General features: G+C 35.4%; 8 protein-coding genes across 8 annotated transcripts; 6 read left to right on the plus strand and 2 right to left on the minus strand.

Annotated features, from left to right (window-relative positions):
- Positions 1-22: 22 nt before the first annotated feature.
- Positions 23-3,858, plus strand: DFA_08437 (uncharacterized protein; the record flags this gene model as incomplete). The annotated part of the gene is made up of 5 exons (XM_004355873.1): positions 23-954; positions 1,013-1,032; positions 1,324-1,472; positions 1,897-2,155; positions 2,255-3,858. The coding sequence occupies 5 exons, from the start codon at positions 23-25 to the stop codon at positions 3,856-3,858; spliced, it is 2,964 nt and encodes a 987-aa protein (XP_004355926.1).
- Positions 3,859-4,692: 834 nt separating this feature from the next.
- On the plus strand, positions 4,693-6,651 carry DFA_08438 (uncharacterized protein; the record flags this gene model as incomplete). Its single annotated transcript, XM_004355874.1, has 1 exon — positions 4,693-6,651. One exon carries the CDS (start codon positions 4,693-4,695, stop codon positions 6,649-6,651), a length of 1,959 nt encoding a protein of 652 aa, XP_004355927.1.
- A 182-nt stretch (positions 6,652-6,833) lies between these two features.
- Positions 6,834-10,383, plus strand: DFA_08439 (uncharacterized protein; the record flags this gene model as incomplete). The annotated part of the gene is made up of 5 exons (XM_004355875.1): positions 6,834-8,622; positions 9,008-9,451; positions 9,563-9,689; positions 9,886-10,292; positions 10,370-10,383. The coding sequence occupies 5 exons, from the start codon at positions 6,834-6,836 to the stop codon at positions 10,381-10,383; spliced, it is 2,781 nt and encodes a 926-aa protein (XP_004355928.1).
- Positions 10,384-10,488: 105 nt separating this feature from the next.
- DFA_08440 (uncharacterized protein) lies at positions 10,489-12,396 on the plus strand (the record flags this gene model as incomplete). Its single annotated transcript, XM_004355876.1, has 1 exon — positions 10,489-12,396. The coding sequence occupies one exon, from the start codon at positions 10,489-10,491 to the stop codon at positions 12,394-12,396; it is 1,908 nt and encodes a 635-aa protein (XP_004355929.1).
- An 83-nt stretch (positions 12,397-12,479) lies between these two features.
- On the minus strand, positions 12,480-16,872 carry DFA_08441 (uncharacterized protein; the record flags this gene model as incomplete). Its single annotated transcript, XM_004355877.1, has 7 exons — positions 12,480-12,709; positions 12,780-13,609; positions 13,642-15,283; positions 15,364-15,690; positions 15,773-16,045; positions 16,138-16,416; positions 16,506-16,872. 7 exons carry the CDS (start codon positions 16,870-16,872, stop codon positions 12,480-12,482), a joined length of 3,948 nt encoding a protein of 1,315 aa, XP_004355930.1.
- Positions 16,873-17,276: 404 nt separating this feature from the next.
- On the plus strand, positions 17,277-19,475 carry DFA_08442 (uncharacterized protein; the record flags this gene model as incomplete). Its single annotated transcript, XM_004355878.1, has 2 exons — positions 17,277-17,286; positions 17,536-19,475. 2 exons carry the CDS (start codon positions 17,277-17,279, stop codon positions 19,473-19,475), a joined length of 1,950 nt encoding a protein of 649 aa, XP_004355931.1.
- A 130-nt stretch (positions 19,476-19,605) lies between these two features.
- DFA_08443 (uncharacterized protein) lies at positions 19,606-20,418 on the minus strand (the record flags this gene model as incomplete). The annotated part of the gene is made up of 3 exons (XM_004355879.1): positions 19,606-19,824; positions 20,199-20,245; positions 20,274-20,418. The coding sequence occupies 3 exons, from the start codon at positions 20,416-20,418 to the stop codon at positions 19,606-19,608; spliced, it is 411 nt and encodes a 136-aa protein (XP_004355932.1).
- A 72-nt stretch (positions 20,419-20,490) lies between these two features.
- On the plus strand, positions 20,491-23,886 carry DFA_08444 (uncharacterized protein; the record flags this gene model as incomplete). The annotated part of the gene is made up of 5 exons (XM_004355880.1): positions 20,491-21,736; positions 21,869-22,360; positions 22,461-22,714; positions 22,961-23,218; positions 23,263-23,886. 5 exons carry the CDS (start codon positions 20,491-20,493, stop codon positions 23,884-23,886), a joined length of 2,874 nt encoding a protein of 957 aa, XP_004355933.1.
- Positions 23,887-24,153: the final 267 nt, after the last annotated feature.

A 24,153-nucleotide genomic window follows, 5' to 3' on the forward strand; every position in this document is an offset into this window, starting at 1 on the left:
AAACTACGACACCTTGATCAAGATGAGTGTACCTCCTTCACTCAAGATTCTTGAACAAAATTGTTCGTATGTACAAATAGTACACCGACGTTCACTGCCACTATTGGAGAGATTGTATGCAAGTGAAAAAGAATTAATTGATGGAAGAGAGGAGGGTCTATTGTCATCACAATCTCTCAAGAAACTAGTCATTTATCAATGCGATCAAATCATTCCAGCCAATATCATCCCATCAACTCTCGAAAAGCTTACAATCTATAATAATGATGAAGATATATTTGGACAGATGGTATTCCCGCCATCGCTCACTCATCTATCGCTCATGAATGAAGTCGACGATAGGGATCAAGTCCATCTTCCCGAAACTCTCGTTAAACTAAAGTATAGAGGCACACTGTCACTTCCTCAACACTTGAAGAAATTGGTTTGTCCGCCTGCAATTCAATGGTATAACCAATATAATTATGCCTCTTATCCACCCAATCTTGAAATACTCGATGTTATTAATATCAATGGTGACTATACTCTTGACAACCTTCCACCAACCATCAAACATCTGTCAATATCGTTGACAAAGACCCGCTGTTCAATCAGCGAACGGATACCCAAAGCCATCTCTGCCGACCAACAACAAAAACAACCACAATGGTTACCACTCAGTACAACTCATCTAACTTGCGACTTGAATGATATTTCTGCGCCACAAGTGTTCTTTAGATTGGATCAAGTAATCAATCACACCAATGTTAGGAATTTAACATTAATCGATGACAAGACAACTATTCAATTTTCAATTCAAAGATTAGACCCAGACAATAAGAATGTATTGGTATTGGAAACAAAGTCACTTCAAGGTGGAATAATCACCCAAAAAAGAAAATCACAAAGAAAGAGGAAACCGAATAATCAACAACAACAACAACAACAACAAAAACAACAAAAACAACATCAACAGTATGAGAAAATTTATTTATATTTTGATATTGATTCGGCCTTTCCATTTCAATTCCAGTGGGGATTTGCCAAACGCATGTACAATTAATTCCAAACCAAATCTGCAAGTCAAACAGGATAATTGCAACAAAATCTATTACTATTACATATAATAGCATCTATTGACAGCAATGCAGATATATTATGTTTATTGTTGATTTGTAAAAAGTTATATAGAAATAGACGTATTAGAAGATTGATTAGATTTAAAGGAATACAAGTTATCACTGATGATGGATTCATATCACAACAGTTTATAGCAACAGCTGATCTCAATTCAACCTCAAATCATTTAAAAATATATTAGGGAATAGTATATCTGATCATCAGGTGATAATGATCCGTATCGTCTTGCTCAATGGATACAACGCATCACTAAAAAGAACAGAGACAGAGCTGATATGAGTAGTATTACAACAGTATTGGTGAAAGATTACCCACTATTCATCAACTACAAATCTGGCCATGATTATAGAGTAGTAGATCTTGGCTCTATCTCAAACTTACCTAGTCTTCAAAAACTTGTCGTGCAAACTCGAAACTAGGACTTCATCCAACACTCAAGTCTCTAGCACTAAATGGAAAGGTAGAACATCAACTAATCGACATGCAACTCTATAAATTCGTATCGTTGACGGATCTAACATGTAGCAGTTGTTTTGTGTCTAGTGGGATTGAATGACAGTGACAATGACGATGATGAAGAAGAAGAAGATGATGATGATGACAGTGACAGTGACAATGACGATGATGATGATGATGACAGTGACAGTGACTAAACTAAAATAATAAAAAATAAACAAAAATAAATAAATAAATAATTATTTAAAAAATATTAGGCGACATTAAAACATGTGCATCGTCTTTTCAAAGTTTAATGTTTTTACATATTTCATCATTCAGAATGTTCATGACATGACTCTACTATTATCTGTATCTAATCTATTACTATTACATATTATAACATCTATTGACAGTAATGGAGATATAATATGTTTGTTGTTGACTTGTAAAAAGTTATACAATAATAGTGCTTTAAGAAGATCGATTCAGTTTAAAGGAATAGAAGCTATAGATACAAATCAACAAAACGAATCAAAGCAGTTTAAAGCAACAGCTACTCGATTCAAACTCAACTCATTTAAAGATATATTGGAGAATAGTATATCGATTCATCAGGTCATACTGTCTGATCAAATATTTAATCGAGAGATCCACCAATCAATTAAAGATATCTTGGTTAATGATCTGGATTATATAGGACATGACTACCCTCAATGGATACAACAACGTATCTATGCAAACAGAGACAGAGTTGATACTCGAAGTGGTATCACAACAGCTTTGGCAACCTATGACCTACCAAAACCAGATTCACTCTACTCTATGCCATCTCTCGAGACACTCATCATCAACAACGGGACCCAAAAATCGTTTATAGATCTTACCGATATCTCACAGTTGACCAGTCTCCAAAAACTTTCAATCAATGCACACCAATTGAAGCTAGGTCCTCACCCATCACTCAAGTCTCTGACACTGGACTTTGGCGCAGCTGCAAAGTGGGTATACCCACTTGCCGAATTAGGTCTCACCAAGTTCGTGTCTCTGACAAAGTTTAGCTTCAAGAGAAGTTTTATCACAGATATGGTACCAGGTCTCTTGCCAAGCAGTCTGACATCACTCTCTATGCGACTGATGGACAATGTACCTCCACGAAATACATTCGTTTCATTGGCATCACTCGTTAAACTCAAGATCGACTTTACACTGCCAATACCAAGAGCTGGAAATAATGAATTGCAACAATGTATGGACCTTGGAAGTCTGGGTCATCTCAATAAACTCAAACTTGAGGGAAATTGTGGTAATGGCACTACATTGAACCTCGAGATTAACTTACCTCCTTCACTCAAGAATCTTGTCCTCTGGTCAGATCGCATACAAATCGCATCACATTGTACGATGCCACAGTTGGAGAGATTGGATGTGCGACAATGTGTATTGATGAAAGAAAAAGTCAGTCTATCTTCATCCCCTTTGATAAAGAAACTTATTATTCACAATTGCACTGAAACCATGCCAGCCAATATCATCCCATCGAGTGTTGAAAAGCTTACAATCTATACAGACAATTCCGATGATATACTTGATCAAGTTGTATTCCCACCATCACTCACTCATCTGACCTTCAATGGAAGTCACAATGAGAAAATCAAACTCCCAGAGTCACTCGTTAAACTAAAGTACCTGTCATTCAGAGAAGATGCTCCAGTCTCACTACCTCGACATTTAAAAAAACTGGTTTGGGGTGTTCATCAGCGGACCAAAGCTCCAGATTTTGTATTCCCATCCAACTATCCACCTCATCTTGAGTCACTCACTCTGGTCAAACTCCAAAGTAACTTTACTATACCACCAATCACTGAATATCTATCAATAGACTTGGGCAAATATATGAAAATCTATTCAATAACCTCGACAATAGCCACCAATCAACAACAACAACCACAACAATGGCTACCACCCAATACCACTCATCTAACTTGTCAAATTGGTGACATAACGGGTGTGTTTAGATTAGATGAAATAATCAATCGCACCAATGTTAGATATTTATGCCTCATCATTAAAAAGAAAACAACCTTTCAATTATCAATTCAAAGATTAGACGCAGATAATAACAATGTATTGGTATTGGAAACAAATACACTTCAAGGTGGAATAATCACTCAAAGAAAGACAATCAACAACTCTCAACAACATCAACATCCCATTTATTTACATTTTAATACACGTTACTCTTCATTTGAATTGGATTGGACATTTTCCAATGAAGACGTAGATGATGGAGACGATGAGTGATTAATGGAAGTGAAGATAATAAATCATTAAAAATAATATTTAATATTAACATGCTAGCATTACCATGATGATGATCCACAATCTATTTGATTCTTTAAAAATAAAATTATTAAAGCAATTTGTTGGTTTGGGAAAGAGATTCATTATAAACTACTATAGTTTTCTATTTATTTATTGGGTGATTTTTGTTTGTACGTACTTTTGAAGGATCTGGTAGTATTTGTTTGAATGGTTCTTGATGTCGATAGTTGGTAACATTTGTGACTGCCAATCATCAACATCAAGAACCACTCAAATACTTTGAACAACAATAAGTTATCAGTGCGTGTCGAGCATCATACAATCGTCATTACGAACAACGAACCAATTGAAACATATTCCTTCCATTCTGCAATTTGATCACCGTTTGCTCCATATTTGCTTTTAACAAAATCTGATACTAGGTTTGGAATATTTCTCAAGAGATGATGGTGGTTTACTTGTTATTATTTTGTTGTATTTCTCTTTTTATCGCCACCGACCCTGGTTTTTCTGGTTGTGATAGACTGGGGAATATCTTACCTTGTTCGAATGACACCGATAATAACATCGTTGAGGTTGTTACTCTTGTTATGTATCTCTATCATGAATCTATCATATCTATCTATTTATCTATCTATGTATTATTTAAAAATTTCGAGAAATACGAAAGTACAAGTTTAAAAAATTCTTGAGGATCAGAAAGAACAAAGACAGAGGAGAAAAAATAAATTATTTAATTAATTAGCTTCAAAGATTTTCTATACTAGAAGTTAATACAAATGTCTTTTATATTTATCATATTATCAAAACAAGATGGAAATGTTATCTAATCTATTACTATCACAAATCATATCAGAGATTGACAGCAATGTAGATCTAATATGTTTGTTGTTGACTTGTAAAAGGTTATATAGTAATAGTAGTAGTTTAAGAGATACAATCAAGTTTAAAGAGATTAGAGCTATCACTGACAAGGGTCATTTAAGTGAACGGTTTGCAGCCACAGTCAATCGATTCAACTTGAAAGCATTCAAACAAGTATTTGAGAATAGTGTGTCTGATCATTTCGTCTCTGTAGATGACGACAGCATGGTCGCTTCACAACTCTTGTCGTCGTGGATCTCTACTCGTCTGACTCAAAAGAATGCTAGTGTTAAAGCAGCGTTGTTGGTGGTTGGAGAACCGTGTGTGGAAGAGTTGATCGGTGCTCGATTAGACGACTACATCAACCAACGTACATCGTCACTAAAGTCGCTTGGTCATCTCGACCTTCCAACAACAAAGGAATTGTATATTAAATACTTGAACAACCTTGTATTGGATCTTGAATCGGTCGACTTGTCACCGACTGTGGAGCACCTCTCGGTGTTTGCATACAATGTCAAGATTGGGTCACACCAACACGTCAAGACTCTGACTCTAAACCTCACCACTCCCCTTCAAATCCCGTTATGTGAATTGGGACTGGACAGACTTTCGTCGCTGACCACTCTGTCTCTCAAGAGTGACTTTGTCTCTAAAATCAAGCCTGGTATCTTGCCAACCAGTCTGACGTCACTCAGTCTCAAGGCACGAAAGATACCGTCAGATGACCTATTCCTGCCATTGAAATCGCTCGTCCATCTCAAGATATCGTATTGTTGTTCTATGATCATGGCCGAGGACTCGAAAGAGTATTGTGTCAACCTAGAGTCGCTTGGATCACTCGTCTCTTTTAAATTCTACGAGGATGATCTTGACGTCGATGATCGAACACGTATAGAGGTTCGTCCACCCCCGTCACTCACCAATCTCTGTCTCTTGTCACCAAGCGTGCACATTCCTTCGCCGAGATATAGTCTACCACTGCTCGATCGTTTAAGCGTGCCGTTTGGATCACTTGTTGGCGGCAAGGTCAGTCTCTTGTCGTCTCCATTACTCAAGACACTCATCATGACGGATTGCGATGGTATTGTGCCAGCTGGACTCATTCCACAGTCTGTTGAAACAGTCAAAATTTGCAGTGGTCTGCAATCCAATACACTTGAACCTGGATCCATCCCATCGTCAGTCACCAATTTAAGACTTGACCTATTCCACGGATCAATGACGTTGCTACCCGAGTCACTTACCAAACTAGATATGATTAGAAGTATGACCGAGGATACGACCACACTGACACTTCCTAGTCAATTGCAGCACATTAAATGGAGGTCAAACTGGGGTGCTCGGACATTATTGCTCACCCTTCCAACTACGTATCCCGTCAATCTGCACACACTCAATATGCTCAATTTATCGGGAGACTATCGAGTCAGTGTGCCACCAACGATCACCTCTCTCTCTATTCCATTGTTTGAAAAAGAATCAATCGAGGATCGGTCAGACGCAATCACTGTTTTTACGATTGCCAAAAAGATAAACATAATCAACAATCTTCAACAACAACAAGAATGGTTACCCAACAGCACCACCCATCTATGTTGTCGTCTCTTAAAAAAAAGAGAATCGACTGTCAATTTTAGATTGGACCAAGTGATCAATCAGACCAATGTCAAGCAATTAGAATTTCAATTGGGTGGAGAGATTTACAACTTTTCAATCAAACGATTGGATCAACAAAACAAAAGTGTATTGTTTGTAGATTCGAAATCATTGTATGGTGGAATCATTACCCAAAGAATATCATCATCATCATCAATGGTGGATGGTCAATCATTTGCACCAATCTATTTGTATCTCTCTGAATATGATCCAACCAGAGTTGGGTGGGGTTTTGAACCTCTTCAATAAATTGGATAAATAAATAAATAAATAAATAAATAAATTGTTAAAAATAATAATATATATAACAAAATTAATTCAACTCTCTTTATAAAATATATATATATCATTTTTTGCTCGAAATATTTAATATCTCCTTTCAATTTGTTGTACTTTCAGTGTTGTACCCATCTTCATTAAAACGTCAAACGATGGAAAAGTTATCAAATCTATCTTTATCTAATCTATTACTATCACAAATCATATCAGGTATTGATGATAATGTAGATATAATATGTTTGTTGTTAACTTGTAAAAAGTTGTATTATAATCGTAGTTTGAAAAGATCGATTAGTTTCAATGGAATAGAAGCTTTCAATAACAAGGGAGAGACATCAAAACAGTTTATAGCAACAGTTAATCGGTTCAATCTCATGTCATTTCAAGATATCTTGGAGAATAGTATACCTGACCATCAGGTAATAAGTAGAATGTCTGGAGAACTTGATGATGATAAATACCCAAAATGGATACAAGATAGGATCATTTATGAAAACAGGGTCGACAAGATAGGCATCACAACAGCTATTGTCGGCTACTCCTTTCTAGACAATGATATTGAGTCATCACAACAACAACCCCTCTATGACACGGTACCATCGATCAAGACACTATTCATCTGCCACTACGATACTCTGGATCTTGTATCTTTTCCACTACCACCACAACTCCAACACCTCTCTGTTGATACTGAAGGGTTAAAGTTTGGTCCTCACACATCACTCAAGTCTCTTGTAGTGGGATACAAAGACGAAACTCATCTAGACAGGTTGGGACTCACCCAATTGGTATCTTTGACGGATCTTAGCATCAAGGGTTACAATACTTTTGGACTTGGACCAGGTCTATTGCCAAGCACTCTGACTTGTTTATCTTTAAAGTTGATAAGTGTACCCCCACGAGATACATTCGCTTTGTTGACATCGCTTGTCAAACTAAAGATCAGCTTTTCAATAGATCAAGTGGAAGAACACCCACAATTCATCGATCTAGAGGATATAAGTACTTTAGAGACATTCAAGTTTTTTGAAAATGCAGGAAACGACATCGAGATTAGTCTACCACCTTCACTCAAGGTTCTTGACTTTTTGTCCTATTCCACGTTCATCGCGTCAAGATGTACCATGCCACTATTGGAGAGACTATACGTTGATTCTGACCAATTGATAAGTATCTCTGCAATGTCATCACCTTTTCTCAAGAAACTGACTATTCGTTTTTGCCAACAAACCATTCCAGACAATGTCATCCCGTCCACTCTTGAAAAGCTAACATTGCATCAATACAAAAAAGGATGTCTTGGAAATGTTGTGTTGCCATCATCGCTCATTCATCTATCCATCAAGGGATATTACGAACCTGTCCAACTCCCACAATCACTCGTCAAACTAAAGCAAGTGGGAGACAACTTGTCTCAGGTACAACTAAATAGCCAAGATGCATATTCTGTGATCCCATCATCCTGTCCACCTCCATATCTTGAAACACTAAACCTTTTACCCACTTGGAATCTTACTATCGTTGAGGATTTACCACCAACTATTAAATATCTATCAATATCATTAATCCCTGCAACTGAATCCTCTTCAATCTATTCAATCGCCTCTAGTTTTAACGAATCCATTATCACCCAACAACACCAATGGTTATCAACCAATACTACACATCTAACTTGCAGACTTTCCATGCCGAATCAAATTGACTTAAAGAAAGCGATTTTTAGATTAGATCAAGTAATCAATCACACTAATGTTAGATATTTGTCAATCAACATTGGTAAGATACCATTTCAATTTTCAATTCAAAGATTGGACCCTGACAATCTAAATGTATTGGTATTGGAAACAAAGTCACTTCAAGGTGGAATAATCACTCAACATAGAACAAAATCAGGTGATCAAACTAATCAACAACAACAACCTCATCATCAAAAATATGAGAGTATTTATTTATATTTTGATATAGATTCGGCCTTTCCATTTCAATTGAAATGGAACATGGAACACCGCGACCAAAATTTAAAATAAAATAAAGGATTAATCCTTCAATTATAGATCTCTATTAGTTAGGTATCGATTGTGATAATATTATTGATGAGTCAGAGAGAGAGAGAGAATTCTTTTGTTTTTCTTATTTCTTTAAACATCTTTATTTTTGATGTTCACCATAGAGATATAAATATTCATAGTTATGCAACACCAAATTTGTGAATCATAGTATCATCGTCATAGCTTTTTAAAATCACAACATACAATTAATTAATAAGAAGTTTACAAAGAAAGAAGAGGTTCAACTTAGGAAATAATTAGAAATCATCAAAGAAAAGGTACTGAAGGGTTAAAGTTTGGTCCTCACGCATCACTCAAGTCTCTTTGTTTAGAATACGATGACCCATCTTGTCTAATCAATGACTTGGGACTCGACCAATTGGTATCGTTGACGGATCTATGCATCAAGAGTTACAATGCTTTTGCATTTGGACCATGTAACTTGCCAACCAGTCTGACATCTTTGTCTTTAAACTTGACAGAGGTACCTCTACAAAATACATTCCGTGTGTTTACATCGCTTGTCACGCTAGAGATCAGCTTTTCAAAGGAGCAAGAGGAAGACCATATATCATTCATCGATCTCGAGGATATGTGTACTCTTACGACATTCAAGTTTATGGATAACGCTCGATTCATGAATCACCGCCTCGAGATTAGTGTCCCTCCTTCACTCAAGGTTCTCCAATTTATGACTGAAATCGCGAGGGTCTCATCGGAATGTACTATGCCATTGTTGGAGAGGTTGGATGTCAATGCTCCCCGATTGATGGATGGAAATATATCTGTATTGTCATCACCACTGATCAAGAAACTGACTATTCGTGATTGAGTTGGACCCATTCCAGCCAATGTCACCCCACCCAGTCTTGAAAAGTTAAAAATATATAGATACGTCAAAGAATATATTCTTGACCAAGTATTACCATCGTCGCTCATACATCTAACGATTGTTGGAGTGTAGAATATGTCCAACTCCCACGGTCACTCATCAAATTAAAGCAAGTGGACTCTCGAGATCAACCTGGAGGATTTCCAAACTCACTCAGACGCATGTTGGAAACAAAAGATACAACAATCGATTCGATGGTCTCGTCGTACCCACCTCGTCTTGAAACACTCGACCTTTCTCTATCTTGGCACTATACGATTGAAGATATACCCCAACCATTAAATATCTATCAATATCTTTAGTCCCTGATAGAGGCGTATCGAAATTTCATCCAATCTATTCAATCAGCTCAAAGTTAAACAAACCTATCATCTCCCAACCACAACAACTACCACCCAACATTACACATCTAACTTGCAGATATTGGGCACAATTTTACACTACGGTGGCATTTAGATTAGATGAAGTAATCAATCACACCAATGTTAGATATTTAGATATCATCTTTTCCAATCTACAGCATGATCAATTTTCAATTCAAAGATTAGACCCGGACAACAACAATGTATTGGTATTGGAAACAAAGTCACTTCAAGGTGGAATAATCAATCAAAAAAAGACAACTAGCTATCAACAACAATATGACCCCATTTATTTATATTTTGATATTTGTTAGCCATTTACATTTCAACTCAAAAGTAAAAGTTAATGATAATCATTAATCATAATATTATTATTATTACTTTAGTACAAATTAAATAAAATATTATTATTGGAAGGAATAAATTTAAATAAATTTTAAAAAAAAGTATTGATAAAAAATTGTGATGATCATCAGTTTTGTCGACAATATTTATTTATTATAACATGTCGATGGAAAAGTTATCTAATCTAATACTATCACAAATCATAACAGATATTGGTGATAATGTAGATATAATATGTTTATTGCTGACATGTAAAAAGTTGTATCATAATAGTGGTTTAAGAAGATTGGTTAAGTTTAAAGGAATAGAAGTAATCACTGATACGGGATACGAATCAAAGCAGTTTAAAGCAACAGCTACTCAATTCAAACTCAACTCTTTTAAAGATATCTTAAAGAATAGAATATTGGATCAACATGTGATATGTCTACCTGACCATCACAATGATCTCTATCCTCAATGGATTCAAGACATCATCTATGATATGAATAGAGCCGATCAGAGTAACATCAAAACAGCTATGGTCAAGAATTCTCAAACAACATCAAAACGACTAGAGTCACTCTACTCGATTCCATCGATCGAGACACTATTCATTGAGGAAAAAGATAAAGATGTAACGGTTGATCTAAACATCCCACTCTTACCTCGCCTCCAACATCTTTCAGTTCGTGCACAAAAGTTGAATATTTGTCAAGATCAAGCTATCAACACAACACTCAAGTCTCTAAAACTAGATGTTGCCACCAAATACACTCTCAGTGAATTGCAACTCACCAAATTCGTATCTCTGACAGAGCTGACGTTTAACAGTTATTTTGTTACAAATATTGGACCAGGACTCTTTCCAAGTAGTCTGACATCTCTCACTCTGAGACCAACAGAGATACCACCACGAGATACATTCCTTTCATTGGTGTACCTCGATATCCACCTGTCAAAAGATGAAATAAAAGCAAAGGTACAGGATCAACGATTCATCGATCTCGAGAGTCTATCAAAGCTCAAGACACTAGTCATCACTGACGACAACTTTTTAGATCAAGATAGAAAATACTGTATCACGTTTAGTGTACCTCCTTCAATCAAGGTTCTAACCATCTGGTCTGAATGCGTAGAGATCCCTTCGCAATGTTCAATGCCACTATTGGAGGAATTAAGCGTTCAACAAAAAACATTGATTGATGGAAGAATCAGTCTATTGTTATGTACATCGATAAAGGACCTGCTTATTTATGAATGCGCTGAAATCATACCAGCCAATATCATCCCACCAACTCTTGAAAAGTTATCAATCTATAAATACATAGATGAAGATATACTTGGACAAGATGTTTTGCCGCCATCTCTCACTCATCTATATATCAATGGAAAGTATGAATCTGTTAATATCCCACAAACACTCATCAAACTAAAACAGGCATTCAACAATGACCCACTACCTCAACATTTAAAGAAATTGGCTTGGGAATCATCTGGATCTGATTCCCAATTACAAAAAAATGTTTTATCTTCCTCCTATCCAACTAGTCTTGAATCACTCAACCTCATCGAAATCGATTGGAGGTGTACCATTGATAACATACCACCTGTGAAAAAGTTATCACTGCTCTTACCCCTCCCCAAGGAAAATTGGATAGCCGACATTCCAATCTATTCAATTACATCTAGAATATCAGTCTCCCAACAACAATGGTTGTCATCCAACACCACTCATCTAACTTGTCGGCTCAGTACACATCTCTCAAAAGGTGCATTTAGATTAGATGAAATAATCAATCACACCAATGTTAGATATTTACGATTAATCATTTCCACTTCGGTAACAACCTATCAATTTTCAATTCAAAGATTAGACGCAGATAACAACAATGTATTGGTATTGGAAACAAATACACTTACAGGTGGAATAATCACTCAAAGAAAATCAATCAACAACACTCAACAACAACAACAACAACAATATGATCCTCTTTATTTATATTATGATATAGGATCTCCACGTTCTACCTCTCGTGATGAATATCAATTAAAATGGACTTTTGATCCTTCCAATAAATTAAAATAAACCATCAATCAAAATAGACTTTTGGCCTCTTTTCTGATAATATACAATTATTTTTTATTTATTAATATTCACTATTTATTAAATTAATTTCCCCTTGGTTTTCTTCTTCTTAATTTAATAGTTTGCTCTCTAATTCTCCATTTGTTTTTCTTTAAAATATAAACGGTTGCAATAACAAGTACTGTTGCTCCAACAGCACTACAAACGACAGCAATGACAATGACCTTCCAATTTTCATTCTTTTCCTCTTCAACCATCTCTCCATTGATACAAGTGGTTGTAACTTTTTTATCCGTTAATAATAATGAAAAATCTACAATTTAAAAATAAATAAGAATTAATATATTAATTTTTTGTCTCTTTTAAATTCTTTTTTATCTTACCAGGATCAATAATAGCATAATTTGAAAAGATTGGTAAATGAATTCCTACAAGTGCAGTATTATTGACTGAATTTGTATTATTATTGGGAACGATTGAATTTTGGATAGAGACTATACGATCATCGACGATTGCATTTTGTTGGAATCTTGCATAGAGTACATTTTGACCGACTGACAATTCAATCCATGCCAATAAATTATTAGAACTATCGAGATAGCCAGCCTCTTTGCTTGCACATTCATCCCTACCGATACTAGTGTTGAACAACAACACCATGTGATTGAGTTGACTTGCAAAGACATAATTGGAAATGGCAACGGAATATTTAACAGATTGACTTGGGACCGTAAAATTTTGGTTGGCAAAGTTGTAGGTTTGTTCCATCTCTAAGTATTCCAATGTAACATTGATTGTTGCCTTGTCCCCTTGTATTGTGGTGTTGTAGAGGAACACTTGCTTTTCAGTACTGTTTAATGTCAAGTTGTAAGGTGTCCAATTCAATTGCTTGTAGGATACAACCTCTTTATCATCGATATCCATCTCTCTAATTTCAACCAATGAAATTGTTGTAACAATTTGGGTGGCAGTGATTGTGTTGTTGGCGTCAGTTTGATTGGTGAGGAAAGAGGTTGTTGGAACGGTTTGATCGATGGTTGTCTTTGTGGCATTGTCAGTTTGACCAAGACAATCGGATCCAATGTATGGCGATGTGCATACACAACCAGAACTTGTGCAATTTCCACGACTGTTACAGTTGTTGGGACAAATAACGGCTGGCACTGGAGGAGGGGCATAAGAGGCAACTGTAAAGTTGGTGACCGTCGATAATCTAGAGTCAACCTGCACGTAAATACTGCATACTGGCGATGTGAGTGGTCTAGAGACATGGAAAACAAGTTGATAGGCAAATGACTCGACTGAACAGGGATGATGGCACCGCCATCACATTGGATGAAACCCTTGACAGTGGCCAGTTGCAGTGGCGATCCAAAAGCATCACCCTTGACGACAAGCTGACCAACACCCTTGGAGTCTTGAGTCAATGGGTCGATTGATGTAATGACGGGGTCTATAATATCAAAGGTTGGGAAATAAGCCTTAAAGCCTAGAGATTCGAGATCATATGTTGAATAACCATTAAAGTTTAGATTATTGTCAACCAGTCCGTAAAGTGAAAGTCCAAAACCACCACCTAGAACAAAGCCGTATGGAAGATCAATGATGGCGGTATAGGTACTCTGGATTGTGTTGGTAGCACCCTGACGAGTCGAGTTGAACGAGAGTAGATCCTTGGCACTGTTGAGTGCATATACTACTGGAATGTGACGTGCTGACAGACCAGAGGTACCCTGCTCCTGGACAGTATAGTCGACCTTGTATCTGTATCTTGGGATGACCTCGATGACATTCCAAGCAGTAACATCGGGAGGTGTATTATCGACAGTGGGTGTACATTTGATATTGATCAAATCAATACCCGAGAGTGGATTGATTGAATCGATACCATAATATGGATCGTAGGTCAAAAGTTGTTTGGTGATGGTCACTACTTCTAGTCGAGAGACTGTATAGTTTTGAGTCTTGCAATTGCTTGCGATTGGAATACTAATTTCAAAGATACCAGTCGCGTTTGGAAGCACTGCAAATTGATAAGGTAGTGGATCCTCTGACCCTTGGATCACAATCTGCGCCGAGGCAAACAATGCATAGTCAAATATTACTCCAGTCCATGAGATGACACCTCCTGTGCCACCAGGTGTAATGACAACCTCTAAAACCTTTGCATTGATTACAAACTTTGGTCCTGTAGCCTGAGTATACAGACCCTTGTTTACGATGGTGGGACCGTCGACTGACAATACTTTACGGAGACGTAGTAATTGAGAACTAATGTCACGATTGATCAAGAGGAATGGGAGTTCACCTGGGATTGATCCGATAGGTACGTCCCAACGAATGTAATAGGCGTCGCCATCGTACCGACCCGTCACAATCTTTCTTTGGGTGGCCATACCATTACCCAAGACAAGTAGTTGTGGTGACCATCTCGATTTTACAAATGGTGCAGATACTAGATCAAATGCAATCCAAAATGGTTGTGTCTGGGTGGTAACATTGATAATATCGATGTGGGAATAGGCAACATTTCCAATATTGAAAACATCCATGCGCGAGATGGTATAAATGTTTGGAATGGTCTTTAGAGATTGATTCTCATCAATGTATAGTGCATCCATACTATACTCTTTGACATTACCAGCAATATCATAAATCAATATAGCTGTCACATAATCTCCAAACATACTAAATGATATCTCTTTACTAAACCAACCATCTCTAACCGTTCCATTTAACAAATCATTAATTGTTAATTCATTTCCAGCAATGACTATCTTTTTCACACCAGATCCCAAATCTTTAATCTTTAATTTAATAATACCACTATTATAATCTAAAAATTGATAATTTATATTTAATAATTGTGGTGCAATTATATCTTCATCTAAATTATTAAAAAAAAAATTAATTAATTAATAAATTAAATATTATAACAATTAATTATTATTATTTTAGTTTACATACTACCAGTAACTGATTTTTGAACAGTTAAAAAATTTGAAGTACCATAGGTTTCGACTGTCAACTTGAAGGGAGAGAATTGATAAAATGATGGAATGATAAGGGAGAGGGTATGTACATAGCTATCTGCATTACCATATCCAAAAGAGAATGGGAATGTATGATATAACATTCTTTCTCTCAACTGATCATCCACTGTCCAAGTAAGTGTGGATGGTGAAAGGTTTTTAGTCGTAGAAAAACTCATCAATGCTGATGGATTAGTTGGTAATACTGCCACTGTATTATTACTACTAACAATACTATTAATAAAATATGTACTTGTCATTTCTAAAATAAAAAAGAAAGAAAGAAAGAGATATTAATTTAATTTAATTTAATTTAATTAATTATTTAATTTAATTTAACTTACTTGTAAATGTTATAGTGTATTGTCTATCTACAAAGTTTGAAGTGCCGAAAGCTTGAAGCAGTAAAATGTGCGTGGCAGGAGACTGCGTATAAAAGTAGAAGGTGTAGACACCCGATGTACGATTACCTTTGGTGGGGAAAAAAAAGGCAGCTGGTTGTTGGGTGGTCAACACCGATGGACCAGTCATTTCTACTTGACAGTCAAATGATGAAATTGCACCTTTATATCCATACGCTGTAATACTACTTGGTGGACAACTAACAGTTGTTTGTACTAAAAGAGATATATATATATATATAGTGTTAGAAAGTTAGGGGGTTGGATAAGGATGGTTTATATATTTAAATATATTTGTATGTACATACCAGAACTACTAAACAATGATGGTATAGTCGCCTGAGCAGATAGAATCGATAACATTTGACTAGAGGTTGTTGTTGATGTTGAGAATGTAATTTCATAGATTCTAGTTCGAGTCATTGGGGATGTGTGACGATCTGCAACCACTCTTGTTGGACCACAAACAGAACTAGAACAAACAGTGACGGGATCATATAATATTGTTGTTTGTATATTAAAAACACCTTCATTTCTAATTGAATCATAGAAATATCCGTAATGTGTTATTGAAGGATCAGCATCTCCTACAAAAAAAAATAAAAAATATATAATAATTAATATTATTATTCATTATGATATATTATATTTTATATATATATTTAGATCTACTTACCAACAGTACAAATCAAAGGAGAACCTGTATATGCTAAATTGTAGATAGAAGTAGTGGTTGATATTGTTATATTGTCAGGTGTGCCAGTGGCATTACCAGTGGTTGGACTTGGTACAGAGACTGTACCGTAATAGTAGATTTTGTCATTTGCATCATTTGTAAAAGATGCAATTACATTGTACAATGAACTCTTGTACTGCACTTGCAAGATATCTTGAGCCGGGTTATCATTTAACAAGTTGACCGATATCGTCCAAGTACAAGGCTGCGAAGATGATTCAGTAAACTGTAACGGTTCTTTATTCACTATTAATCCACCGATTGTAACTACACCATAAACATAGTTTACAAATGATCTATTTGTCATACACGTTAACAGTAATGTGAATAATAACAGTCTTATTAAAGGTGATTGTTTCATCATCTTTTTGCTATTATTATTATACGTAGTATATCTCTCTATCTCTAATATTGTAACTCTTTTATCTTATCTCTTTCTTCTCTCTTTAAAATAACTACTAACTACTTTGCTGTTGCTCAATACGATGGCAACCTTCATCATCGTCACTGTCTGTTACGTTATGAACCGGCAACAACAACCATCTCTAATAATAATTAACAATGATACTGGATATGCAGAAAAATATCTAGTTGAGTGCACTCGCACGTCTTTGTACACTTCTTTTCTGTCTTCGAAATTCTTTTATCTTTTTTCATCGAATCTAAATCAGCAGTTTGTACCCATAGATAAAGATATAGAATAGGATAAAGATGTATTATAGTATGAATCTAGAAATATTTCTAAAGTATCTTAATTATTGTGTCTTTCTATCCCATCAAACAAAGATATTTTCATTTTTTGGCGCCATCGGACTTGAAGTTGTATAATGGTTTTAGTTGTCCAGACACCCAAGACAAAGGATAAAAAATATTGTTTCATTCATTTTGTTCAAAGCAATAGTTATAATATATAATTGAACAAAGCCAGAGATGGAAAAGTTATCAAATATAATACTATCACAAATTATAGCATCGATTGACAGTAATGGAGATATTGTATGTTTGTTGTTGACTTGTAAAAAGTTATATTATAATAGTGCTTTAAAAAGATCGATTCAGTTTAAAGGAATAAGACCTATCAATGATAGAGTAACAACAACGACTACTACTACTACTAGTCTATTCAACATAAACTCATTTAAAGATATATTGGAGAATAGAGGAGGAGGATCCGCTGATCAACTTGCAAAAGGAAAGAAAGTGAAAGCAACATCACTAGAGTTAGTACTCGTCGACAGTGACACATTATCATTAATCGAAGAACTAGTCATAGATAACGGTGAAGATGAAGAAACAATAGTTGACCTTGGTTCCATCTCACAGTTGACACGTCTTCGACATCTTTCAGTCAAAGCACACAAGTTGATTCTTGGTCCTCATCCAACACTCAAGTCTCTGACACTAGACACCTTTTACGACATTGACTTGGAATCCACCAAATTCGTATCGTTGACAGAGCTGACCTTTGACAGTTATTTTTCTGGGTTCCGACGAGGAATCTTTCCAAGCAGTCTGACCCATCTCACCGTGAAGCCCGGGGAGATACCTCCACGAGATACATTCCTTTCATTGATGTCACTCGAGTACCTCGATATCGATCTGCAAGGAGTGAGTATGGACGACGAAGACGACGATGACGACGACAACGATGACGACGAGGATGAAAGAAAAGAATTCCTCGATCTCGAGAGTCTACCAAACCTCAAGACACTAACAATCTTTGACGACAACACTTATAACTACGGTCTCGAGATTAGTATGCCTCCTTCCATTGAGATTCTTCTACTCCATGCTGAATGTCCACGAATCCCACATCGATGCCCAATGCCACTGTTGTACGATTTGTATGCGCCACAAAGTATGCTGATTGGTGGAAGGATCAGTCTAGCGTCATCACCATTGCTCAAGGAACTGACTATTGACCTTTGCGTTGAACCCATGCCAGCCGATTTCATCGTCCCATCCTCTGTCAACAATCTTGCATTTATCAAATACGCAGATGAAGAACAGATTCTTGAACACTTTGTATTGCCACCAACTCTTACTGAACTATCGATGCATGCAGAATACGAACCCGTCCAACAATTCCCAGAATCACTCATCAAACTAACAAAGACAATCAACCAGGATGCACTACCACTTCCACTTCCGCGTCAATTAAAGAAACTGAAATGTAAGTCAGATGGGAGAGACGATGGACCTTCTGATTCCGACAAACCTGAAAGTGTTTTATCATTGGACTATCCATCCAGTCTTGAAAAACTCAACCTCATCGATGTCCCATGGGGATACACACTCGGTACCATTGAAAACATACCATCTGTCAAAAATCTATTAATTGCATTACGTCAACCAGAGAAACCTTGGGAGATATCAGACTATCCAATCTTTTCAATAGCCTCTAGAATATCTTTTGGCACAGATCAACCACCATCACAACAACAACAGCAATGGTTATCACCCAATACTACACATCTAACTTGCAGATTCATTACTCGTCAAACAAAATGCTTGTTTAGATTGGATCAAATAATCAATCACACCAATGTTAGATATTTATCTATCCAAATAGATGACAGAAGAAATCATGATAAACAACCATTCCAATTTTCAATTCAAAGATTAGACCCAGACAACAACAATGTATTGGTATTGGAAACAAAGTCACTTCAAGGTGGTATAATCACTCAACAAAGAAAAACGATCAACGCTCAACAACAACATAGAAATGATCCCATTTATTTATATTTTGATAGCAATCAATCAAAAAGTGAATCAAAAATCGGGTCATATCAATCTGTCTCTCCAGATGCATATGTATTCAAATGGAGTTTTGAACCACTTTGGAAAGATCAACCCCAAACTTCCACTCATCATAAAGTGATCACAAAAAAGACAAAGAATAAATAAAGAGTAAATAAAGAATAAATAAAGAATAAATAAACATCAATCATGATGAAGCAACTATTTTATATATAGCAAAGAGAAATAAACCCCACAAAAATATGGTCCATATAATTCAATTTCATAAAAGCAATAGTTATAATTGAACAAAGTTCCTAGAGGAGGATAAAGTAGAAGGAAAATAATAAAGTAGATGAAATAGATCTTGTAACATTATTTTATGACCAAAAAGGAGGAGTAGTTGATTTGTTATTATTATTAATCTATTAAATTGATAAACTCGGTTGGCAACAGTATTTTCATATTGTTTAATTGACTTTAGTCTTCTTATTCTTTGTTTACCACCAAATTGATTCTATAATTATTATTGAGGAGAATTAAATCATTCCACCACCACCATTACTCTTGATGTTGGTGCCCTCTAGATTAGATTAATAAATTAATTCAATATTTAAAATAGTAATCTATCAATCTTGACAACCAATGAAGCTTCTTTTTGTTTTCCTAACCCTAGACTTTACCAAGTCACCACCAATAATACTCTGTCAGAGCTACTCTATTTCATTTAACCTGATTGTTTTGTTACGATCACCACTTTCGATCACAACCATCACTAGCAGGCAAACAAAACCAAATGCTCATTTCTATTAAAAAGATAACATACTATTAGTAATCTTGATCAATCATTATTAAATGTTTTTGATTAAGTTGTTTATTCAATTATCTTACATGAGGATAGGCACACTGTGACAATTGTCGTTTAATTTGTTGGTGTTCTTTGTTAATATTGTTATTATTATTTACTATCATTATTATTATTATTAAGAGCATTCATTGCTGTAACTGATTGAACAACTTGTGATGCCATCGGTAAATGATGAATAACAAAGAGATAAAAACTGATTAAATAATTATTCTCACCAAACATGAGAGAAAAAAAATATCTCATGTTTGGTGAGCTCATGTTATCTTGTACCAAGTTGTGGATTCATTAAATGTATTACTTATTCATAATTATAGTATGACTAGTCTATTAAAGTTATCTAATTTATTATTATCACAAATCATCTCATCTATTGATGACAATGAAGATATAATATGTTTGTTGTTTACATGTAAAAAGTTATACAATAATAGTAGTAGTATTAGAAGATCGATTGGATTTAAAGGGATAGAAGCAATCAACGAGAATGTCAAGGAATATATATCAAGAAAGTTTATAGTAACTGCTACTCTTAAAGGATTTAATCTCAACTCTTTCAAAGATGTATTGGTGAATGGTATATCTAATCATCAGGTGATTCTAGGCAAATACGCAAACAAAGATATTCCTCAATGGATACAACAACGTATTTCTCTAACTGATAGAGACAGAGATGATATGAAAAGTGGCATTACAACTGCATTGGTAAACAACGCAACACCAACATTAATAGAGTCACTCTATGACGACACACCATCTCTCGAGACACTATTCATTGACGACAAACAGACTGTAGTCGATCTTGACCGTATCTCACTATTACCTCGTCTCAAACAACTTGAAGTTCGTGCAAACCAATTGATAATTGGTCAACACACATCACTAAAGTCTCTAAAGATCGATGTCAGATGTGATCCAATCGACATGTGTCTCACCAAATTCGTATCGTTGACAGAGTTGACCTATGTTAATAGTTTTGTGCATGATCGTATTGGACCAGGTCTGTTGCCAAACACTCTAACCTCACTCACTTTGACACTGATGGACGCACCACCACAAGATACGTTCCTTCCATTGACATCGTTGGCTAAACTAAAGATAGACTTTCAAAAAATTTCAATGGAGGATGTAGAGGTGGACGACCAACCAATCATCGATCTCCAGTCTCTAAGCAGATTTGAGAAACTCAGTTTCTCCCATCCCTTCAAGAGAATAAGGTATAACCTCGTGTTTAGAGTCCCTCCTTCCATCAAGAGTCTTGGATTTTTCTCAACAGGAGCAAAAATCGCACGGGATTGTCCGATGCCATTATTGGAGAAATTGTTTGTCGCGCAAAACACATTGATTGATGGAAGAGTCAGTCTAATGACATCATCAACATCTCTAAAGGAACTATGTATTTATGAATGTAATGGTACCTTTCCAGCAGCTGCTGGAAATAGTAATGATACTTTTATCATACCATCTAGTCTTGAAAAGTTAACAATCTTTAAACAAGAATCTAAAGTAGATGTGCTTCAACACCTTGTATTACCGCCATCTCTGACTGATCTAACTATCATGGGTAATTACGAACCTGTTCAACTCCCTCAATCACTCATTAAACTAAAACAGGTATTCAACAAAGATACTCCAGTATCTCTTCCTCAACATTTAATTCAACTGGATTGGATGGGAGTATCCAATACACAATTAGATCTACCATCCTCTTATCCACCCAATCTTGAAACGCTCAATCTACTCGATATCAAAGGTGACTTTATGATTGACGTACCTTCAACCGTTAAATATCTATTAATGCGGTTGGCCATACCACCTAAACCATGGCAAAATGATATTCTTGTCTTTTCGATAACCTCTGGATTAACCAAAAGCATCAACTCTGTTGGCAACCAATCACAATGGTTGCCGATCAATACCACCCATCTTACTTGCAACTTAAATACTTTTGTCACACATATAGCATTTAGATTAGATCAAGTAATCAATCACACCAATGTTAGATATTTAAATATCAATATTTCGAGTATCAATTATCAATTTTCAATTCAAAGATTAGACCTTGATAATAACAATGTGTTGATATTGGAAAGACAAACACTTCAAGGTGGAATCATCACTCAGAAACGAACAAAATCAATCAACAATCAAAAACAACAACAACAACAATATGATCCAATTTATTTATGTTTTAATATGGGTTATCCACTTGTTCTAAATTGGACTTTTGACCTAAATAGAAACAAACAAAAAAAATAAAGGACGTGGATAAAATTATTTTTAAAAAGTGTGTGAGGTCATACTAAAAGAGAAAAAAACTCAATCCTACATCATCAAAATCAAAGACTTTCCTCAATGGATACAACTTGCAGACAGTGGTATTACAACTGCTTTGGTTAATGATTTCAAACCATCATTGATAAAGTCAATCTCTGAAATACCGTCTATCGAGACACTATTCATCAATCAAGAAGGTACTATGGATCTTAGTTTTATATCACTATTACCTCGTCTCCAACGACTTGCGGTCAGCGCAGACAAGGTTAAATTTGGTCATAACACATCACTCAAATCTCTGTTGTTGGAAAACACATGTGACTGTTCGAGGTGCCTCCAAGAGATACATTCCTTTCATTGACGTCGTTGGTGTATCTCAATCTCCAGTTGGTGGCAGAAGACGACACCAAGAAAGAAGAGGAGCCATGTATCGATCTTGAAGATTTACATACACTCAAGACACTCAAGTTTAAATTCATTGATGATACTCGAGATAAAAATTATAACCTAGAGATTAGTTTACCTCCATCACACGACACTTGACTTTAATTCTAAAAGTGCATACATCTCAACGAGATCGACCCTACCAAAGTTGGAAAAGTTGGGTGTTAGTCAAGTAGAATTATTCAACAGTCTATTGGTATCACCTTTACTCAAGAAACTAGTTATCTACAATTGCAATGAAATCATTCCAGAAAATAAGATCCCAAAGACTGTCGAAAAACTTACAATCTTTAAACTCGTTTATAAAGATATACTTGGACAAGTTGTATTCCCACCATCACTCACTCACTTCCTCCACATTTGAAAAAGATAGTTTGGAAACCAGATGTCCCAATCAAAGATATCTATATTAAATTTCCACCATCTTATCCACCAACTCTTGAAACACTTGATCTCATCGATATAAAAGGTGAATATACCATTGACAATATACCACCATCCACCAAGCATTTTGCCTATATCCATTCTCCAACAGTATTCAAGGATCTCATTAAAAATGGGTTATCATCCAATACAACTCATCTAACTTGCCTGGTAGATAGTGATCAACATGGTACAAAATTTAGATTAGATGAAATTATCAATCAAACCAATGTTAGATATTTAAATATCATTCTAGTCGTTATCGATTATTCAACTCGCGAATATCCCGAAATAACCAGACAAACACATCAATTTACAATTCAAAGATTGGACTCTGACAATCTGAATGTATTGGTATTGGAAACACAGTCACTTATAGGTGGTTTTATCACTCAACGACAGAGAAATGTAATGAAACCAAAATCAAATCAACAAAAACAAAAATATGATCCCTTTTATTTATGTTTTAATATTGGCTGTGATTCGAATGAAATATACAATTATAAGATTTTATTAAATTTTCAAAAGAAACAAATTAAAAGAGAAAAGACCAAAACGACTATAAATTAAAAAAAAAATAATTAATCAAATAAATAAATAATAATATTTAATTTTAAATAATAATAGTTAATTATAATCAACTCTATTTTGCTTATAATGGAAGTTGTCAGGAAGAGGATAGAGTTGATTTTTTCTGTGCCTAAATTGATTGACAAAAAAAAAAAGAGTCAGTGGAAAAGAAAAGCTAAAAATGAAGTTCAATCTTTTGGCGCCATCTTCAAAAGGGAAACTCTAGAAAAAAAGTGCACCCCTTTGCTTTGGAACAAACAAAAAATA

The sequence above is a fragment of the Cavenderia fasciculata genome, assembly GCF_000203815.1.
Source record: "Cavenderia fasciculata unplaced genomic scaffold Scf_ET2XIPL01COFD4-5, whole genome shotgun sequence".
Lineage (NCBI taxonomy): Eukaryota > Evosea > Eumycetozoa > Acytosteliales > Cavenderiaceae > Cavenderia > Cavenderia fasciculata.